Source organism: Sorex fumeus, unplaced genomic scaffold, assembly GCF_029834395.1.
Source record: "Sorex fumeus unplaced genomic scaffold, SorFum_2.1 ptg000047l, whole genome shotgun sequence".
In the NCBI taxonomy this organism is placed as follows: domain Eukaryota; kingdom Metazoa; phylum Chordata; class Mammalia; order Eulipotyphla; family Soricidae; genus Sorex; species Sorex fumeus.
The window spans coordinates 5,651,998-5,673,700 of record NW_026606104.1 but is presented as its reverse complement, the minus strand read 5'-3'; the positions used below and the strand labels follow the sequence as shown (position 1 = coordinate 5,673,700).

Below are 21,703 nucleotides of genomic sequence, written 5' to 3'. Positions count from 1 at the left end.
AAAAAGAAACACAACTGCTAAAGTTTGGGGAGCAGGATGCCTCTTTTGTTTCTTCTAAATGCTCTTGTACCAGAGAACAGATTGATTGATGGATGAGGATAAAGGCAACAGCCTATGGCTGTGTGGGTCATAGGACAAATAAGGCCCAAAGATCTGCATCTGAGCTGGAAGGATAACACAGTGGGGAAGGGGCTGGCCTTGCACACAGCAAATCAGATTTGATTCCTGGCAGCACATAGGGTCTCCCGAGTCCCGCTGGGAGCAATCCCTGAGCACAGAGTCAGGAGAAAGCTCTGAGCACTGCTGGTTGTCACTCCCAAACAAACAAACAAACAGATCCACAGCCTCAAGCTCTTGATGCCCCCATTTTTCTGCAGGAGCCTCTCCCCACCCCCAACAGAATCCTCACCTCTGCCTTCCGGGGCCCACGCCCGGCTGCTCATTGCCTGTGGGGAGAGGCTGTCCAGGTGGGCACTGCCAGGACCTCCATGTACTTCCAGAAACCTGATCCCGTCTCTTCAGCCACCCTGTCTGTCTGCCCCTGTCATCCTTCTTTCCCTCCTCCCATCGGAAGCACAATTTCCCATTGTCTCATCTGTCCCCCTATTGTTGGATAACAGGGGCCCTTTCTTTATCCCGTGGGTAATGGCAACGGAATGTCAACAGCTGGGGATGTGGGATGCAGGACCGGCTGGCACACAGCTCCGGAAAGGGGCCTGGTGGGGGCGGTCTCAGGGCAGGAAGTGACACCCCCCCTAGGAAAGAGATGCCAAGAGGGGGAGAGGGAAAGTCAGGGGGAGATTGAAATGGGGTCCCCCACAGGCCCTCCCCGGCTTCAGGGCTCCCAGAGATGCTGTGAGGTTGGGGGCCTGCTGGGTTCCAGGGAGGGAGGAGAGAGGTGGGAGTCAAGCAGGAGGCGGGTTTCTGAAGACAAGGACTTTGGGTCGCTCTTCAAAGAAAAGGTCATCTTATTTGCTCCCTGAGTCCGCCACCTCCTCCTTCAGCACAAATGGAGAATCCTTTTGTTTGTTTACTATGTCGCGGGTGGCTTATGTGATGTGGGGAGCAGAGAGGTAGCAGCCTGGAGAAGGGAATTTGCTGCTCCCCTCTCTCCCCCACACTCGGCCCACCAGGGATGTGCCTGGAAAAATCTAGAATTGAGGAGTCTGCTCTGAGCCCCTGCACAGCTGACCTCATGTCTCACCATTCCCACGGGGCAGTCATCAAATGCACCTTGATTGTACTTGATCTGCCCAGGGTGGGAAACATTCCCTGCACCCAATTTCTTTTTTCTTTTTCGTTCTTTTTTTTTTTTTTTTTTTTTTTTTTTTTTTTTTGCTGTTTGGGTCACGCCTGGCGATGCACAGGGGTTACTCCTGGCTCATGCACTCAGGAACTACTCCTGGCGGTGCTCAGGGAACCACATGAGATGTTGGGAATCGAACCTGGGTCGGCCTCGTGCAAGGCAAAAACGCCTTACCCACTATTGCTCCAGCCCCCCTGCACCCAATTTCTCAGGGAGTAATGGAACCCAGGCTGAAATGAGGAATTGTTCTTTGCAGGAAAGAGCAGATTCAATTCTGAAATTTATGCAGATTTTTCAGATCCCTTGCCTTTCCCTCACAGAAAAGAATTTTAGGCAGAGATGTCTAGTGAAGTAGAATGGTTCTGTTTAGCTTTGGTTTGGGGGCCATATCCTGAAGTGCTCGGAGCTTACTCCTAGCTCTTTGCTCAGGGATCACTACTGGAGGATCCAGGGGACCATATGGGGGTACCAGAGATTGAACCCGGGCAGGTCATGTGCAAGATAAATGCCCTACCTGCTGTATTACCTCTCCAGCCCCCAAACCAGCTTTATTTAGGGAGTATGAGGGTGGAAAAAGAGTGACATTCAAGAGAGAACACGGCTTCTCCATGCTCTGTTGAGGGAAGAGCACATCTCAGGGGGAGACGTGGGCCAGCCCCCAGGATGGGGAAGTTCCTGGTTGCCTTTACAGAGTAGGATTTATAGGTTTTCTGCTTAACTGCTCCCTCATAGAACGAGTCTGTTGCTATAGCGTTGTCAAGGGGGAGTGCTGGGGGTTTTCGGTGTCCACCTTCAGGTCCTGTCAACAGCCCTTTGTTCCTGCTGGAGCTTCTCTGGGGAGGGGGCAGCCTTCTCTGGGCCATTGCTGGTGCCAGCTAGAGTCTTATCAGGCCTCAGTTTCTGTGTTCCCAAAGTGGCTCTGGCAATAATGTTTCGGGTTTTGTTGTTGTTGTTGTTGTTATTTTCAGTGCCAGTCACAGATGAACTTCTTCCAATCTCATTTTAGCTTCATTACTTCCCAAGAATTCATTTGCCAAGGGAGCCTCCCTCCTTCCTACCTGTTCCACTTGCTTTTGAGGTATAATTTGCATATAATGAAGAGCACAGATTCAATAAATGCCTACATGTGCACATAACTTGGGAATCCCTTCTGCCCCAAAAGGTCAACACAACATTTCCAATACTCTGAAGGAGCTCTTTTCTTCTTTGCAGAGGAAAGACTCCACAAATGGTCACTAGAAATGTATCTAGCTGGGGCTGGAGCAATAGTACAGTGAGTAGGGCATTTGCCTTGCACATGGCCATCCCAGATTCAATCCCCAGAATCCCATATGGTCCTCCAAGCAACACCAGGAGTGATTCCTAAGTGCAGAGCCAGGAGTAGCCCCCCTGAGCATTCCAGGTATGACCCAAAAATAAAATTAAAAAATATATATACAGCTTTCCAGCTTTGTGTATGTGTGTGTGGGAGGTGTGTGTATGGGGGGTGGTTCATGCCCAGGAATGCTTGGGGATTACTCCTGGAAATTGGGGACCATGCTGAGCCAGGGGTCATGTAGCAAAGCCTGTGCTCCAGCCCCTTTTTTTTTCTTTTTGGGTCACACCGGGTGATGCACAGGGGTTACTCCTGGTTCATGCACTCAGGAATTACTCCTGGTAGTGCTCGGGGGACCATATGGGATGCTGGGAATCGAACCCCGGTCGGCCGCATGCAAGGCAAATGCCCTACCCGCTGTGCTATTGCTCCAGCCCCGCTCCAGCCCTTTGACCCATCTCCCCACCTCCATTTCTACCCCTTTCACCTGCTTTCCTTTCTGCTTGAGCAGCCCCACAGCCATGGCTTTGTGTAGCCAGAATCAGACACTCCTAGCATAGCACAGCCTTCCGCAGCCAGCAAGGAGCCCCTATACCATACAGCTGCTGAATCAAACCCCCAGCTGTGTGTCCTGGCTTATCCAGCCCCACCTCTGGGCGTCTCTGAGTCAGTCAGCTGCAGGAGAGTCTGGAGCCCACCCTACCAGGAGCCCACCCTGCCTGGACCCTTTCACATCCTGATTCCTCTCTTTCCTGTTGCTCCATCCAGTTCCAAAGACAAGGACAAATGAGAGAAGACAAACAGCTCCCTGTGTCCACGCCAGGGCACCCTGATCCAGAGCATGTGACTAGCTTCAGCCCAATTCAGACAAACAGCCTGGGGCGGGGTGCAGGGGAGAGGGGGCTGCCGAGGCAGGGCGTAGGGCCCTGCTGTAGGATCCTGCTCCTCTCCAGGCTCCTTTCTTCCCAGATCACCTCTGAACTATGTTCTGGGAGTCTCTGCTTCGTACATCCATGGAGGGCTGATGCGGAGAACGATTGATGCTAATAGCACTCCTTGAGGATGGAGCGGGAAAGGGTGGGGCAGATCAAAGATCAAAGACCAAATCCTGTGAACAGCATAACAGGCTTGGTTTGCTCAACGCCACTTTCCTGCAGGGACCCCTAAACTGTGAAACAGGAACGAGTTAAGATGCCAGGACTTGAGGCTGGAGAAATAGTACAGCAGGTAAAGCATTTACCTTGCACGTGGGCAGTTGGCTTTGATCTCCTGCAACACAGAGGGTCCCCTGAGCCTCTCCAGGAGTGACGTCTGAGCACAGAGCTAGTACTAAGTCCTGAGCATGACCAGGTGTGGCCCCAAAACAAAGATGCCAAGTCTTGCTTTGGAGGGTTTGATTTCATTCTCCCTCTCTCCGCTCCCTCTGCTTAATTGTTTTTTGGGCCACACCCAGTGTTGCTCAGGAATTACTTCTGGCCATGCTAATGGAACCATATGGGATGCCAAGAATTGAATCCGGATCAGCTGCATGCAAGGCAAGTGCCCTCCCATTGTACAGTCACTCTGGACCTTCCCTTCCCTTCCCTTCCCTTCCTTTCCCTTCCCTTCCCTTCCCTTCCCTTCCCTTCCCCTCCCCTTTTCCCTATCCCTTCATTTACTTACCATCACACCCAGCAATGCCCAGGGCTTACTCCTGGCTGTGTTCACAGATCACTTCTGCTGGGATGGGGGACCATATGGGATGTTAGGATCAGGTCAGCTGTGTGTAAGACAAGTACCCTACCCACTATACCATTGCTCCTATCCCTTTAATAATTTTTAAAATTTTATTACACTAATATATATACACACCTAATTGTAGACAACTTAATAACTGTACACAATTTGGGGGGGGGTTGTTTTTGGGCCACATTTGGCAGTGTTCAGGGCTTACTACTGACTCTATGCTCAGCATTCACTCCTGGCGGGTCTCAAGGGACCTTATAGGGTTCTAGGGATTGAATACAAGTCAGCCACGTGAAAGGCAAACGCCCTACTAACTGTACTATCACTCCAGCCCCAACTAAAATGAAAATTCTCCTAAATCCGGGGCTGGAGTGATAGTATATAGGTGGGGCACTTGCTTGCATGCAGCTGGAGGATCCTTACACTCCACATAGTCCCTGGAGCCTATAAGCCTTGAGCATCACCAGGTGTGATCCAAAAAATACAAAAAATCTGTATTTTTCCAGAAAGGGAAAATAAGTGTTAACATTTTGTTTTTTCTTCCCAACTTTCCAGGGGTTCATAGGCATTTACTCGTATAGTTTTGAGTTATGACTTAAATGATGTCACGCAGTGCGTCAGGAAACCAGCAGGGGGCGCAGTAGCCTGAGTACTCAGATTCGGCCAGGTTCATGCTCCGGTAGGTCGCAACAAGAACCACAGGTCTGTAGTGGAGGTTTTTCAGAGATGAAAACCCCCTGCAGAGTTCTCAGAACTCCGCAGATGTCCTTCAGACTCTGGCTTTTCTTGTTTTATCCGCCTCCCCCCCCACCCCCGGTTTTTAGCTCAGAAGGAGCCCTGATTTCGAACAGCGTTTTATTCTTCACATTTGTAGACCCAAGTGCCAAGAGAAAGACTGAAACCACCTTTGTTTCCCCTTCTTGGTGCCCTTAACGCTCCTCCCCTTCTCTATTGTTAATGCTGTTGGGAGTACCTTGAAGCTCACCCACCTGCAGAGAGTACCTTGGAGCTCACCCACCTGCAGAGCTCGGAGCAAATTCTGGTTGTGATGCTGCTGCTGTGATCCACATGTACTCGCCAGGGGGAGCACTTCCTGGTGGTGGGCTCATACACACTATTTCTAGGGTCTTACTCCTTGGTTGCAGCTTGCTGCCCTAGGGATCACAAGCAGAGCCTCTGTGCTCAACCAGCAAAGCTGCCAGGATCATGCCCAGCATCTCTAATAGCACTAGTGATTGAATGCATGGCCTTCCCTGTAGAGCAAGCTTTCCAAGCCGCCAGCTACACCTGGGCTTATGTTCAGCCTGTTAAGCTCTTTCTGGCCTGGAAATAATTTAAACGAAAAACCATTGTAGGGCTGGAAAGACAGCACAGCAGGTAAGATGCTTGCCTTGCACGAAGTCTATTCAGGTTCTATCCCCGGCACCACATCAACTACAGGAGCCCAGCCAGGAGTGATCCCTGAGGGCAGAGCTGGAGTAAGCCCTGAGCTCTGCCAGCTGTGACCCAAAAGCAATAACAAGAAGACTACATCTTGAGGGCTGGAGCGATAGCACAGTGGGTAGGGCGTTTGCCTTGCACGCGGCCGACCCGGGTTTGATTCCCAGCATCCCATATGGTCCCCCAAGCACCGCCAGGAGTAATTCCTGAGTGCAAAGCCAGGAGTAACCCCTGAGCATCGCTGGGTGTGACCCAAAAAAGAAAAAAAAAAAAGAAGACTACATCTTAGTTAATTGCATGGTTTCACTATAATTTAGTCATTATCCTATTACAGGATGTATAGGTTCTTCATAATTTTCCCATTTATGAATATTACTGAAACAAAAAAACGGGGGCTCTCTCAAGTGGTGTTCAGGAAGCTCAGGGGCCACTTCTGGTAGTACTTGGCTAGCTAGACCATTGGTTCAATGCTAGAGCCCAAGGATGCTGTGTTTGTTAGGACTACAGGATCAACTCAACTGGCGATGCTCAGATGAGCACCATATGGGATGCTGGGTATTGAACTAATATTGACTGTGTGCAAGGCAAGTAAGTACCTTACCCATTGTATTATCACTTCAGCCCTCAGGTGGTTTGCTTCTGAATGCATGCATTCTTGCTTCTCAGACTAGTCTTTCTTTTTTTCTTTTTGGGTCACACTCGACAATGCACAGGGGTTACTCCTGGCTCATGCACTCAGGAATTACTACTGGCAGTGCTCAGGGATGCTGGGAATTGAACCTGGGTCGGCCGCGTGCAAGGCAAATGCCCTACCCGCTGTGCTATCGCTCCAGCCCCTAGTCTTTCTACTTTGAGAGAAGACCCCATAAGACTTTAAGCTCCTCGAGACTCATTTCTCCTATTCCAGAGCGGCCTGAAACCTCGGGGAAGGCTCTTTTAGGAAATGTCTAAGGACCCCAGACTAGATCAAGCTCGTTCTACCTCATGGCTCTGTCCTTGGGACCCATGGAACCAGGGATAGTCAAATGGTTAGGGTACTTGCCCAGCATGCATATAAACAGGGTTTGACTCTTGTCACTTAATGGTCACCTTAGCATTACTGGTACAGCCCTAATGGCGCTGCCAGAGGTAGGGTCTGAGGATGTGATGTAGCCTGCCTGGTGGCCAAGAATCTCAGGTGGGATCCCCAGGCCAGTTTGGGAGGTTGGGGGAAGCTAAGGGTGAAGTATCTGTGGTTCTGTCAGTAGAGAGCTGTGGCTTTCCAACTGGGGAGTGAACCAGAGCCCTATCTCAGTTTTAGACCAGGAACAGGATATTGAGTAGAAGTGACTTGCTGAAAGCCACAGAATTAGTGGGGAAAGGATTGGGTGTGACTTCTACACAGAATGTTCTTCATTATGATGAGTATCTCAGAAGTGTTCTTACCCCTTCTGCCAAGATCCATGTGTCTTGTTCCCCTATGACATAATATAAGAGTAAAATTAAGTTTTTTTTTTTTTTGCTTTTTGGGTTACACCCAGCATTGCACAGGGACTACTCCTCCTGGCTCATGCACTCAGGAATTACTCCTGGCGGTGTTCAGGGGACCAGATGGGATGCTGGGAATCAAACCCGGGTTGGCCACGTGCAAGGCAAACGCACTACCCGCCGTGCTATCACTCCAGCCCCAATATTTTTTTTTATGATTTTGTTGATGTTCTATTGAATTTGGCTTGCTAAGATTTATTTTTTATTGGATCACTGTGAGATGCAATTACAAACTTTCATGATTATGTTTCAGTCATACAATGTTAGAGCAACCATCCATTCACCAGTGCACATTTTCCACCACCATTGTTCCCAGTGTCCCTCCCACCACCCCCACCCTATCCCACCCTCTACCTTTGTGGCAGGTATGTTACTTCCTACTCACTAACTCTGGGCATTATGCATTATGGTTTGCAATACAGGTACTGAGAGGCCATCATGTTTAGTCCATAGTCTACTTTCAGCACACATCCCTCCAACCATCATTTACATAGTGGTCCCTTCTCCATCCCAACTGGCTTTTCACCCAGCACATGAGGTCAGCTTCCAAACCATGGAGTGATCCTCCTGGCCCTTATCTCTACTGTCCTTAGGTGTTAGTTTCATATTAAGCTACTTTATATTCCACAAATGAGTGCAGTGATTCTTTGTCTGTCCTTCTCTTTCTAATTTCACTTAGCCTGATACTCTTCATGTCCATCCATTTATATGCAAATTTCATGACTTCATCTCTTCTAACAGCTGCATAGTATTCCATTTGTTGATGTACCAAAGTTTCTTTAATCAGTCATCTGTTTTTAGGCACTTGGGTTTTTTCCAGATTCTGGCTATTGTGAACAGTACTGCATAAACATATAAGTGCAGGTATCATTTCTACTTTTGTTGTTGTTGTTGTTTTTGTTTTTTAATCTCTGGGATATATTCCCAGGACTGGTATTGCTAGGTCATATGGGAGCTCAATTTCCAGGTTTTGGAGGAATGTCTATATAGTTTTCCAAAAAGACTGGACCAGTTGGCATTCCCACCAACAATGAATGAGATTCCCTTTCTCCCCGCACTGCACCAGAACTGGTTGCTCTTGTTCTTAATGATGTGCAAGCTGGCTGGGGCTCTGGTCAGCATTGCAAAAAGTTAGCCGACCATTGGCATCTACAAAGATCTTGGAGGGGCAGCAAGCCACCCCTAGAGCTCACCCTCCTTCAGTGTAAGCCCTGGACAGAAGAAAGAGAGAGGGCTCAGCTGTAGAACTAAATGGGCCTCTGGGGCCCCTGATCTGTCCCTCCCGCCACAGCCAGCGAGGAGACCTTCACTCTTGAGTAAGTGAACCTCAATGGTGGCCGGTCTTGATGGCTTCACCAATGTTCCGAAAGAGGGCCAGGAAGCTGCCGAACAGGATGTTGAAACAAAACAACAACAAAATAGAAGCGTTGGTGTTGGTGTGTGGGGCACAGACTTGTGAAAGAATTCACGGAGAATTATTTCAGGCACTAGGTTTATTAGTGAACTAAGTGAACAAAGTAAACTAAGTCACTTTGCAAAATAGAGGCAAGTGGGCCATTACCCCACAGAATAAAACACACAGTTTTGTTACTTCTTTTTTTTTTTCTTCCATTTTGGGTCACACCCGGCGATGCCCAGGGGTTACTCCTGGCGGTGCTGGGGGGGGGGGGGGGAACCATATGGGATGCTGGGAATCGAACCCCGGTCCAACGCGTGCAAGGCAAACGCCCTACCCGCTGTGCTTTGGAGTTACTGCCCAGTGGTGCTCAGGCTTCAAGCCTGGCGGGCTCGGGCGCTGGGGATCCAACCACAGGCTAGTTTTCCTTCCTCTCCGTTTCCGTACAAGGCCAAGAGGATCAGTGATCGCTCTTAGCGGCCCCTGGGGCTGGTTTGGCCTGATGTCCCAGGCCGCTTAGGGCCAGCTGGATGTAAAACTTTTCTGCTAACGAACAGGCTCAGGAGCCGAGTTTCCATAGCAACTGTAACCCAAGTCGATCTCCGCGGCTGTTTCTCCCGCGACAGCCCGGACTTTGGTTCCAGCCTTCGTCTCTATGGTCCTGACTTCCTAGAAGAGCCGAAACGACACTTCCGGGAACATGGCGGCGCACGGGCCGGCTCTGGCACATGTTTCCGTGGATGGGACCCGGCAGCAGTCACTGTCAGGGTCTCCTGTCCCCGCGTAGGGGCAGCGGGAACCCAGGCTCAGGAGGAGAGTGAGCGAAGCGGGGGGAGAAGTTTCACCTAGGTGCTAACCAGGAGGACTGGAATTTAGACCTCAAGAGGAAGGAAGGAAGCCCAGGGCAAGAGCAGCCGGTTCTTTGGAATCTTACTTAAGAAGCCTGGTTCTCCAGCCCTTGTATTCCAGAAAATCCAGGTTGGTCGGAAAGGAAACAGTTCCAGGAAGTGTGTTCGCAGCCTTCAGTTCAGCAAGTAACTACTGGACGCATTTCCCTCAATTCCTGGCTCTGCGCTAAGTACGCTAAGTACACGGTTGGAGACTGAATCTCATCCCTGACCCGGTCTTATCATTTCGAATTTCTGTGACAAGAGAGATCGTGGTAAGACTTAGAGCAAAGGGTTGTTGGGAGGAATAAATGAGATAACATGTGAGTGAAGCTACTGGCTATAGCTGGTATTGAATAATTGCTGAAGCGTTTTGTCATTCAGTAACGACATATGAGGACTTTGTGCTTCAGAGATAATGTCTGAGAAGAGGCAGTTTTGAGGTGGAATTAAAGTCCTCAGTGTTCAAAGTTTTCTTCTCGTAGGCTATCAAGAAGAATGATAGGACTGTTTCTTCACTTACTGCTTTTTGTTCTCACTCTCAAGGAATCAGATTTTCAGGCAGTCATCCTTTACGATTCAAATTTGAACAGAAATGTGTCATCCTGAATTTGCTACTCTTCATACCTAACCAAATCCATCTTTTTTCATTTGGTTTTGTTTTGGGGCTAAACCCTGCGATACTCAGGACTGTGTCTGTGCTCATGGATTATTGCTGGTGGGGCTCGGGGACCCTATGTGGTGATGGGGATCAAACCCGGACTGGTGGAATAAGACACTCTGTGGACCCCGCCAGTTCTGGACTTTATGGCCAGTTGACACCAACTACTATGTGGTCAGGGAACTGAAGGACTGGGGCTCCTCACACTTCCCTCTCCATTCTAACCTCAGGAAAGAATTTGCCAACGACTTGTCCATATTGATGGATGGTTTGAGGGCTTCTTTCTTTTCTCCTAAAGGGCTGAGGGGTAATCTCTGGCCTTGGGAGGGCCCTAGGACACAACATACTTGTTACCATGACTGCCGCCCAGGAGGTCAAGAGTCGTGGGATGAAATTTGCCGAAGAGCAGCTGCTAAAGCATGGATGGACGCAAGGTGATGCCCACAGGGACCCTTCCCCATTCACCTACCCCTACCGATTCTCCACCATCATTCACAGTTACCCCCACGTGATCCATTCACATGGCATCAGAAAAACTGCTTTAAAGGGCAGTGTTCTGGGGCTGGGAAATGGCTTAAAGGGTGGAGAGCATGCCTGGTGTTGTGAGGTCCTGAGTTTGATACCCTGGCACTGCTTGTGCCCCAGAAGCTCACCAATGCTATGCTGTGTGTGGAACCCTCAGGCTTGCACTTTTGAGTCTAGTCTCACTTGGGCCCCTCAAGCAACTCTGGATGTGGTCCCCATTTCCCTGCCCCTCTCTCTAAAAAATCAGGGTTTTAGAAGGGGAGAAATATGATAGCAGAGAGGAGAGGGGAGAGAGCTGGTTGAGAGGAGAGGTGGGAGGGGGTGCATGTGGAGGAAGAATAGGAAGACTGCCCTGAAAGTTGATGAAGGGGACCCCCAGAGATAGCTCATGGGGAGGGCCATGCACTAGGCACCCCCTGTCATTGTTTGCCCTCCAATTCCAGGAGCATTGGGTGAACCCTGGGTGCCCCCTCAGTACACCTCTCAGTACCTTTAACACTGACAGCCTGGGAGTGGCCCCTGCCTGTTGGGGATGACGAGGGAGAGGCCAGGACAGTCACAGTCCTGAGCTTCATCTCCGGTACCACAAAGAAGGGAAGAGGGTTAGGAGAGGAAGACCAGTATGGACGAAGTTGGGGCATTGCACGGGAAGACATGAGAGTGGCCCTGACAGGAAGGCGCGTGCCCAGTGTGTGGAGTGGCTTGTGCTGGCAGTGCCTCCCCAGGGCTGGGAGTGGCAGCAGAAGACTCACCCCCCCATCTCCTGTAGGCAAAGGTCTGGGCCGGAAGGAGAATGGGATCACCCAGGCACTCAGGGTCACACTGAAGCAGGACACTCATGGGGTAAGACTGGGAAGTCTGAGGGAGGATCGGGGAAGGGGGCCTGCCAGGAGGGAGAAGGGGGCCTCAGTTACGATATCATCTTCTGGCAGGTGGGACATGACCCTGCCAAGGAGTTCACTGACCACTGGTGGAGCGATCTCTTCAACAGGACGGCGGCCAGCTTGGTGGTGGAGGCGAAACAGGTGTGGGCTCCATTTATAAGCACCAGAACTTGGGGCCCTGGACCATAGGGGAGTGAGGGGCATGTGAGTTGCCCCCTCAATGATACTTCCCCACAGGATGGAGTTCAGCTAAGGCGTGTGTCAAAGGAGACCCCCCGCCAAAACCATCCCAAGCCCAACATGCTGTATCAGAAGTTCGTGAAGGTACTGAGGGTCCATCCTTCCTGGCTCCCTAGGTCTCTGCAGTGGCCCCCAGTGCCCTTCCTGTTCACAGGAGCTTGGGACGTCAGACTGCCAGAGCCTTGGCTAGAACTGATTTATGCTTGCCAGGGTCCTACCTGGGATTGGGGCAAAGGGGGAAGGGAGGACAGGGGTGTCAGGTGGAAAAAGACCGAGAAGCAAGGGAGCCCTGAGAGACCTCTTCAAGGTCTCCCCTGAAGAGGTGGCTGGCGGCATGCTCAGGGATTCCCTGTGTTATCTCCCAGATTGTTTCCTCATCTCCACCTCCACATACAGCACCCCCCTCTGCTCCCACTTCATCCTAAGATCATTCTCTGGACGGTTCTCTCCAAGATACAGATAGGAGTCTCTGGGGCAGGCTGACACAGTGCAGATCAGTCACGCTGGCTCCCGTGGCCCGTCATCCTCCATTCCTGCTTTCTTCTCTCACTTTGTTTCTTGCTGTTTCTGCATCTCACACTGGGCCAGTGGAAGATTTCTCTGTGAAGACTCCATACTCTTGGTTTTTTGTTTTTTTCTGTTTTTGAGCCATACCCTACTGTGCTGAAGGATCACTTTTGGCAGGGTTTAGGGGAGTATATGTGGTGCTGAAGATGAACCCAGGTTGACCACGTGCAAAGCAAGCACTTTATCTACTGTACTATCTCTCTGGTTCCTTACCTTCAGTTTTTGTTTTTGGGGTTTTTTTTTTTTAGCCTTTGGGGTCACACCTGGTGATGCTCAGAGGTTACTTCTGGCTCTGCACTCAGAAATTACTCCTCGCAGTGTTCTGGGGACCATGTGGAATGCAGGGGATCGAATTTGGGTTGACCATATGCAAGGCAAACACCTTACCCGCTGTACTTTTGCTCTGGCCCCTCATTTCTGTTTTTTTTTTTTTACTTTTTTTTCTTTTGGGGTCACACCCAGCGATGCACAGGGGTTACTCCTGGCTCTGCACTCAGGAATTACTCCTGGCGGTGCTCAGGGGACCATATGGGATGCTGGGAATCGAACCCGGGTTGGCCGCGTGCAAGGCAAACACCCTACCCGCTGTGCTGTTGCTTCAGCCCCTCATTTTTGGTTTTTGAGCCCAACCCAGCAGTACTTAGGGCTTACTCCTGGCTCTGTGCTCAGTCAGGGGTCACTTCTGACAGAGCTTGAGTCAGGGTCAATCGTTGCCTCTGTAGTATCACTCCAGCCCGTCTTCAGGTTTTCACACATGCTGTTCCTTCTGCTTGGGACCCACTGCTGTCTTCACCTTTGCCTGCTGACCTCATCTCTCAGAGTTCAGCTACTTCTAGAAGCTGTTCCCCAGATTCTCCAGTCCGACTTGGAGACCCCTCCTGTAGCATAGCCAACAGTCACAGTGGCCTGTCGTAGGCCATACTCCTTTCCTCAGAGGACCCCACTGTGCTGGATGCACTTCATTCATGCACACCTATTCCACCCCTTGGCCCATGCTAGGGTGTCAATTAACCTACTAAATTTAGCTCTCTGGGGCTGGAGCAATAGAATGGGGGCAGTGCATTTATCCTGCACCCAGCTGCCCCGGTTCCAGCCCTGGCACTCATATGATCTCCTGAGCCCCTCCATGAGTGATCCCAGAGTGCAGAGCGAGGAGTAAGTCTTGAGGACCACCAGGTGTGCCCCCTAACAAAAATCAGGTACATAGGTATGGGGTGGAAGGTAACATTACTGGCACCACAGGACACTCATTCCACTGGGATGACCTGATGAGTCCCTTTTTTGGGGGTGGGAAGCCAAAATCCACTGGTGCTCAGGGGTCACTCCTACAGGTGCCTGAGTTCAAACTCGGTGGGCCATGTGCAAGGCTTATCTCTGTCCCCACCACTTCTGCCCACTCCACATTGGCCAGCAGGGAGGCTGGGCTGTCCCTCCTGTCCAAGTTCTATATGGAACATTATTGGGGGAGGGTCTAGTAAATTCTGGCTATGAATTCGGGGGTGGGGGTTATCTTCCAAGAGGGAAGTGGGATGGAAGGGTATTGAATGAACCCTGTCCACATCCCCATGATCCCTCCTTCTAGATGGCCACACTGACTTCGAGTGGGGAGAAGCCAGCGCAGAACTTGGAGCACTGCAGTGAGGATAACAGCCCTGGGCTCAAGCCTCCAAAGATGTGAGACTTCTGATCAGCGCTGGGGCAGGTGGGCGGAGAAGGAGCAGGTCTGCTGCTGATTGTGGTGGCACAGGAGGACTGTGCTGCCCGAATCTTCTGTCTCCTGCTCTTAGAAATCCAAGGTCCTGAACAGGAATTCAGTGTTGGGAATGTTTCAGAGGGGGCAGAGATCAGGCTGCGGGGTAGACTTTGGGCTACACCCAGCATTGTTCAGGGGTTACTCCTGACGGGTGTTCAGGGATCAGTCCTGGTGGGGCTCTGGGGACCACACAGGGTACTGGAATAGAATCCTTGTCAGCTGCATGCAAGGCAAGTCACCCTACCTGTTCTATTATCACTGACCCCCAGAAACTGCATTTCTAATCCCTGATCTCCCCGTCCCCAACAGTCTGACTGATGAGATGCTTCTCCAGGCTTGTGAGGGGCGAACAGCACACAAGTAAGTGAGGATTAGCTTGAAGGAGGGTGTGGGTGTGGGTCCTCCTTTCATCTACCTTCACTCCTCTGTGGTTCCTGGACTCATTAGCCCAAAACAGTTCCTTCACTGCCCATTTCCAAAACAATCTGAGAAGCAGCACTGCCCCCACCTGCCTTCCCCTGCCGTCTCGGCTTGAGGCCTGCTTGCCCTGGCACACCCTTCCTTCTGTTTCAGGGCTGCCCGGATGGGGATTACCATGAAGGCTAAGCTGGCTCGACTAGAGGCCCAGGAACAGGCCTTCCTGGCTCATCTCCAAGTTCAGGATTCAGGGAACCCACCACATCAGCCTGAGAGCAAGATCTCCAAAAAGAAGAAAAAGAAAAGGAAGCAGAAAGAAGAGGAAGCAGCAGCAGTCACTGAAGAGCAGGCCCAGGAGGAACACCCAGACTGTCCTGAGCAGAGCCCCAGGAGAAGCAAGAAGAAAAAACACCGAGAGCGGGTCCAAGAGGAGTTCGACGGAAGCACCATATGCTCTGGGGATGTGCAGGGGAGAGAGCAGAGTGAACAACCCCGCAAGAAAAGAAAGAAGCAGCAGCAGCACTTAGAGGAGGCAGGCGAGGAGGATGGCTCTGATAAAGCAGGTGAAGGGGCTGCCTCCAGCCCAGAGAGCAAAGCTTACAAGGACCCACACCGCAGGAGCAAGAAAAGGCGGCCTCCGGCAGAGGAAGAGGACCTGGACAGAGAGACTGGTACAGTCTGTGGTGCCAGGAAGCACAGGAGCAAAAAGAAAAGACAGCAGTATCCTGAGGAGGAAGATGCTGTAACCTTGAGAGGGGAGCGGGAGGAAGAGGAGGAGGGGGAGGGTAGGCCTCTGGATGCAGAGCTCATAGCACACACTGGCAAGAGCCATAGAGACAAAAAAAGGCGGCGACAGCCACCAGCCAAAGAAAGAACAGGTGAGTGCACAGACCAGAGAGCAAAAAAGAAGAAACACAAGAAAAAAGACTGAACTCAGGTCTGGAGGGTCCCACCCAATAGGGGTGAGGTCTCAGACACCCTAGACTTTATGGGGTCTCCCTCCTGGGGAGGAAACAGCTCAGCCAGTTACTGAGATCCCCAACTTGGGTGCTTACAGGAGCCAAGCAGAGGGGCAGATTCTGAAAGGGCCTCCTATGGGAAGCGGCTGAAAATGAGGGGCTCTGGTGCAAAGGATTGGCCTTAAAATTTTGGGATGACTCAGAAAAACAGAAATTTAAGCCTCTGAATTCAGCACCTAGGTCGGTTATCAAATGATTAATAAACCCCAGCTTGGTTCTAAGCTTGTAGTCTAAGAAGCTGCCTGTCTGTCCAAGAGTGAGTGTGTGAGAGAGTGTGAGCGTGTCCGTGTCCTCACTTGGGAGCTTTTTCCAGTAACCCCTCCTGCTCATTCTGTTCCCCGAGCACCTTATCTCCAGTGCTGCTCTCCTGTTTCCACCACTTGTCAGCTTTTATTGCCAAAAGCACTCCCAGAAGCTGCCCAGTTCCAGGATAGAGGCATTAAGTCCTGACTTGAAGGCCTGCCCCTCACTGGAGCCGAAAGACACACTCTGTGTCCGGGTAGGTTGGCAAGTTCAGCTGGTACTTCTTTTCCAGAGCAGGTGGGACAAAGCGCCCACCCAAATAGTGGTAGCGGCCGGTAAATTGTTTTGCAGACTGTTTAGGTGCTGTCAGAGAGATGAGCAAGTCTGGCTGGATCCCTGCAGAGTTTCCCTTCTCCACATCCCATCCTGGAAAAAGGGTGGCATTTAGAGAGGGCCAGTGAGAACAGTCAGTCTCCCTGTGTCCACCTGGCTCCCCCTAGTCCTAGAGGAAGATGAAGCCCCTGTATCCTACCCACAGAACCTGCATCCCTGGAGTCTTGTTCAAATGCATAAGCCATTGTGAAGGAACTTAAGAACCGTCTCCCCAACCCAGAAAGAGCCATAAACCATGTTCTGCCCTTCAGAGCTGGTCTGAGCCTAGGAATAAGAATTGGAACTCTGGGGACCACAGCAATGGTACAACAGGGAGGGCGCTTGCCTTGCATGTGGCTGACCCAGGTTTAGTCCATAGCATCCCATATGGTCCCCCATATGGTCCCCCAAGCACCATCAGGAGTAATTCCTGAGTGCAGATCCAGAAATAACTCCTGAGCATTGCAGAGTATGGCCCGAAAATAAAAAGAGGGCAGGAGTGATAGCACAGTGGGTAGGGCATTTGCGTGTGGCTAACCCAGGTTTGATCTCTGGCATCCCATATGGCCCACTGGCCTACTCCTGTACTACCAGGAATAATCCCTGAGCATCACCAGGTGTGACCCAAAACCAAAAAGAATTGGAACCATGAGATGCAGAGATAGTATAACAAGCAGGGTGCTTGCTTGCAAAATGCTGACCTGGGTCCAATTCCCAGCATCCCATATAGTCCTCTGAGCACTGCCAGGAGCAATTCCTGAGTGCAGAGCCAGGAGTAACTGAGTACTAACAAGTGTGGCCCAAAAAACTTAAACTTAAAAAAAAGGGGGGGGCAGTGGGAAGACTCTGGGTTCTATCCCAGAACCTGGTACCACATAAGGTCCCCAAGCCATGCTGGGTGTGCCCCATAACTGTGTGTGTGCGTGTGTGTATGAGAGAGAGAGTGTGTGTGAAAACTCAAACTGGAAGTCTAAATATGTGCATGCAGACAAGCAGGGTCCATCCTCCAGCCCCCACTGGTCCAGCACCTGAGGGAATGTCGATGCTGGCAATGGGCACAGTGAGCCCATCCAGGACACTCAGGATGCTGCGAAATGGCTCCCGCACATCCCCCTTGAAGCTGAAGCCAAAGATGGCGTCCACCACCAGGTCGTAGAGTTCATCGATCAGTGTGGGCTGCAGTGTGACAAGAAAAAGAAGGGGTGTCAGTACAAGTGCCGCCACCCAGAACCCCAGCAGGAGAGACCACTCAGACTGCACGGAGAGGACTTTAGTCTGTTCTGATGAGGCTCAGAGTGAACAGCCCATTCGGTCACTGGCACAAGCTGAGCTGAAACAGAGCCTGTGAGGTGTGGCCTGCTAACCAATGGGGCAGCTACCACCTGGGATAGTGAGGGGGGAGGTCCTGCTTGTGCCTGGACTATGCTTGGTTCTACTCCCAGTGCCTCAGGCTCTTCACCTACTTTTTAAAAAGCCTAGCAAGGGGACTGGAGTGACAGCACAGCGGGTAGGGCATTTGCCTTGCATGCAGCTGACTCAGGTTCGATTCCCAGCATCCCATATGGTCCCCTGAGCACCACCAGGAGTAATTCCTGAGTGCAGAGCCAGGAGTAGCCCCTGTGCATCGCTGGGTGTGACCCCCCCCCCAAAAAAAAGCCTAGCAAAAACCTGAGGGACAATACAGCAGGCAGGGTGCTTGCCTTGCGTGCAGCAGCAACACAGGGTCCCCTGAGTCCTGCCAGGAGTGATCCCTGAACACAGCCATGTTGGGGTGAAAAAATCCAGAAAATTCTAAGCTTCCAACCCCCAAAATCCATATGAGTGCTGAAAGAGTTGGGGAGAGGCCATCTTTTCAGCCGAGAGTGCTGCCTACTTGGGGCAGAGAAACAGCAGAATGAAGGAGGGGGGCTGGGAAGTGAAAGGGGCTCTACTCAGCCCACTTTAAGCCTTACCTTCCAATGCTGTTTTGTTTTTGGTTTGAGGACTACACCCGACTGTGCTCAGGGATCACTCCTGGCAGGGTTTGGGGGGCCACGTGGGGTGCAGGGATTGAACCCAGGTCATAGTCATGCAGGGCAAGCACCTGAACTTCTGTCCAAGCTCTTTGGCCCACACCCTAGTTTCTTAAGCGAAGTGTCTAGTCAGTAAGGGGGGGGGGGGGAGTGCGGCGCAAAAAGAATCTCTGGCCAATAGTAAAAACCTGATTCAAAATCAGACACGGATGCACCTCAGCTGTATCTGCAGTGCTCTGTCCATGACGTATTTCCCGGGAAACAGGTGCAAGCTGCAAGGGTTTAAGTCTTGTTGCTGCCCCCCTCCAGTGTGTGCGGGGCACTATTCTGTCCACGTAGGAATTGGCACTCAGGGGTGACACACATTCAGCTGGGGGTCGTGCAGGCGGCCAGGACTGGGGTGGGGGAGTCGGGTCCTACCTCTGCAGGCATCTCCTCCAGGAACGGGATGTTCATCTTCTGGCACTGGGTCACCAGCGCGGTGAAGAGGGGCTTGCTGGGCCTTTTCGGGTAATAGATGGCTGGCTGGTAGCCCTGCGGGGGTGCGAGGGGGTTCACGTACCAGGGGTCCCGGGCACCCCGCCCGGCCCCCCCACACCCAGGGCCCTGCCGAGACTCACGAAGAGCCGGAGGTGTCGCGCGCACACCAGCCCGTCGCCTCCATTATTCCCGGGGCCGCAGATGACCAGGACGGTGGGGGAACTCCTGGCCATGGCCTTGGGAGGGTAGGCCTGCAGGAAGAGTCACGCGGGGTCGGGGGGCGGCGGGCGGCGGCAGCGCCCCCCGCCCCCCAGGAAGCCCCGCGGCGCGCGGCGGGCCACCGACCTTGGCGATCGCGGTGGCACAGCTCAGCCCCGCCAGCTCCATGAGTTGGTCCACGCTGAACTGGTACTCGTTAAAGAGCTCCTCGTCCACGGCCTGGGCCTCGGCCTGGCTGAGGGAAGCCGCGCCTGAGTGGGGCGTGGGGCGCGGGCCGGAGCCGAGCCGAACCGAACCCCGCGCACGAACCCAGCGCCCGCGCCCGCCGCGCCTACCTCAGGTACTTCACCGTCGCGCTCGCCATGCGCTTCGAGGCCCCGCTGTCCCCCGAGATCGGTCGCCGCGGCGCCCAGAACGCAGGGGCCTCGCGTGGACAGGTCCCGGCCCGAGCTCCCACGCGCGACAGGCGCGAGCCGCCCACCAGCAGCCCGAAGCTCAGCAGCGCCCGCAGCCCGGACATGAGCGCGCAGAACCGCCCCCGGCCCGACCCGGCCCGCGCATGCGCCGTTCCCGACTGCCCTGCGCCTGCGCCGCCCCTTCCCGGCCCGCCCTGCGCTTGCGCCGCCCTCTCCACGGCGGCCCCCGCCCCCCCCACCCCCCCCACCCACTCCCCCCGGCCCGGAGGTGCGAGCTACCTGGGACTGTGAGGGCGGGGTGCGGTGCTGCGCGCGCTCGGGGGTCACCGGCTCCCCCGCTTGCTCGAGAAGGCTTTGTCCTAACCGCCCTTTGAGGGGACTTTCTGTTTTGCTTTGGGCCACACCCGGCGATGCTCTATGTTCTACGCTCTACGCTCTTCTGGCTCTACGCTCAGGGATCACTCCTGGGAGTGCTCAGGGGACCTTATATGGTGCAGAGGATCGAACCCGGGTCGACCCGCGTGCAAGATCAGCTCTTTAGCCGCTGTGCTATATCTCTGGCTTCCACCCCCGCTTCGCAAATCCTTTGTGTGTGTGTGTGTGCGTGCTAGGGATTGAACCTAGGGCCACATACATGCAAAGCATACACTATCGCTGAGTTGCATCCCATGCCCAGTCAAATCTCAAATCTTAAATAAGTCGAAGATGTCGTTGAAACATAGACCCCCAGGTCATGCATGATTCAAGGGAAATCCTAAAAAGGATGACTTATTTATGTTTTTTTGCACAAGAGCTTTTAAAAATGCAAACACCCGCTTGGATGATAAGGGAGAAGCTTGCAGAATATCAAATCAGTCATTAATAAGGCACTAAGATAAAGATAATTATCCAGGTGGCATGAAAGTGTTGATCTTAATGCTGGATTTCTTATTTCTTCCTCTCATGAATTGCATTCCTGGATAGTTAACTCTTCAGGCATTTTTAACCACTCCTGATTTTCTCCCCTGTAATTATAAGAAGTTTATCATCTACAGTGTTTACTCTTGGCCTCCAGCTATGCTTGTTTGCTTGTCTTATTATATGTTTGTTGTAGGAAATTGAATTTCTCAGACTATTATTGTGCTGGAAAATTGTTTTTGTTAGACTATGTGGTTTTGTTAGGCTATGTAATAAGCATACGGTGTATGTTACTATTGGACAGTCTTTTTTTTTCTTTTTGTTTTTTTGTTTTTAAGTCATATACCAGGTGGTGCTCAGGGCTTATTTCTGCCCAGGCTCAAGGGTCACTTGTGGCTGTGTAAAGGGGGGGATTAAACCTGGTCTACTGCATGCAAAGCTTGAGAGCTCCAGCCCATTAAACCATCTGTCCCACTCCACAATTAGTCAGCTCTTACCTTAGATCTCATTACCATGATAACTTTGCAGTGTCTGAGGAGCTGCTCTGCTCTGTAATTGTCAGCCTCCCTGCAGATGTGTTTGAGAAAATTAATGTGGTGATTTTGAAGATTTCTTTCTACTTACTTTATTCCATCTCTCTCATTCCCTTTGTTGTTGATGTTATTGTGTGACTCGGGGTGCCACCCACACCTGGCTCACACATTTTCAGTGGTGATGTTTTCCAGAGGCTACACATCACATCTCTGCGGTACTCAGAGATGGTCGCATCCCTTTAGCTGTGTCTGCACATGTCCTTTCCAGGGCTTGCCCTCTTGATGGTTCCATGGGGGGTCTCAGGAGTGCTCACAAACCTGCCCACCAGGTAGCATACTTCCTGGGTTCTGATGTCCTTTGTCATGCTCATTAGGGATCATGCCCTTTTTGTTGTTTTGGGGTCACACCTGACAGTGCTCAGGACTTCATCCCAGCGCTGTGCTCAGGGGTCACTACAGGCAGGGTTCAAGGGATAATAAGGGGTACTAGGGTTCAAACCCAGCTTGACTGCATGCAAGGCCAGTGCCCTACTACGGGGGTCACTCTTCTTTTTTGTGGTGTTTACACATACCTGGCTGTGGGGTGACCAGAAATCACTTGTGGCCACACCAGGGACTTCAGACAGTGGGCTGCCAGGACTGTGCTTGGCACATGGAGGACCCTGGGGATTTGGACTTGTGACTAATCAGCCATTGCACTGTGCCAGGGGGCTCTGAAGGTCATTCCTAGCCCACTACATGAAGCACATTTCTAGGACAGAGGTGACATTTTGAGTGATTCTAGGTGTCCAGTATCAACACGAATGGTTTGGGTTGTCTATGTAATAATATATTTTTTTCACAGCAACCATTATAATATTCCCTTGTTA

General features: G+C 51.9%; 2 protein-coding genes across 5 annotated transcripts; one reads left to right on the top strand and one right to left on the bottom strand.

Annotated features, from left to right (window-relative positions):
• Positions 1–9,247: 9,247 nt before the first annotated feature.
• LOC130032058 (G patch domain-containing protein 4) lies at positions 9,248–15,874 on the top strand. Of its 4 annotated transcripts, XM_056123648.1 has the most exons (8): positions 9,252–9,871; positions 10,556–10,691; positions 11,552–11,625; positions 11,715–11,807; positions 11,904–11,990; positions 14,056–14,147; positions 14,536–14,586; positions 14,800–15,868. In XM_056123648.1, the coding sequence occupies exons 2-8, from the start codon at positions 10,613–10,615 to the stop codon at positions 15,572–15,574; spliced, it is 1,251 nt and encodes a 416-aa protein (XP_055979623.1). In that variant the 5' UTR covers positions 9,252–9,871; positions 10,556–10,612; the 3' UTR covers positions 15,575–15,868. The 4 variants fall into 4 exon arrangements, with proteins under 4 accessions (XP_055979626.1, XP_055979625.1, XP_055979624.1 ...); XM_056123650.1 differs by lacking the exon at positions 11,552–11,625 and having other exon boundaries at positions 9,250–9,871; positions 14,800–15,872; XM_056123649.1 differs by lacking the exon at positions 11,904–11,990 and having other exon boundaries at positions 9,250–9,871; positions 14,800–15,871.
• A 155-nt stretch (positions 15,875–16,029) lies between these two features.
• Positions 16,030–19,568, bottom strand: NAXE (NAD(P)HX epimerase). Its single transcript, XM_056123288.1, has 6 exons — positions 19,324–19,568; positions 19,115–19,223; positions 18,910–19,020; positions 18,710–18,823; positions 17,306–17,453; positions 16,030–16,331 (listed from the first exon to the last, which is right to left on the bottom strand). Exons 1-6 carry the CDS (start codon positions 19,506–19,508, stop codon positions 16,129–16,131), a joined length of 870 nt encoding a protein of 289 aa, XP_055979263.1. The 5' UTR covers positions 19,509–19,568; the 3' UTR covers positions 16,030–16,128.
• Between the last annotated feature and the right edge of the window lie 2,135 nt (positions 19,569–21,703).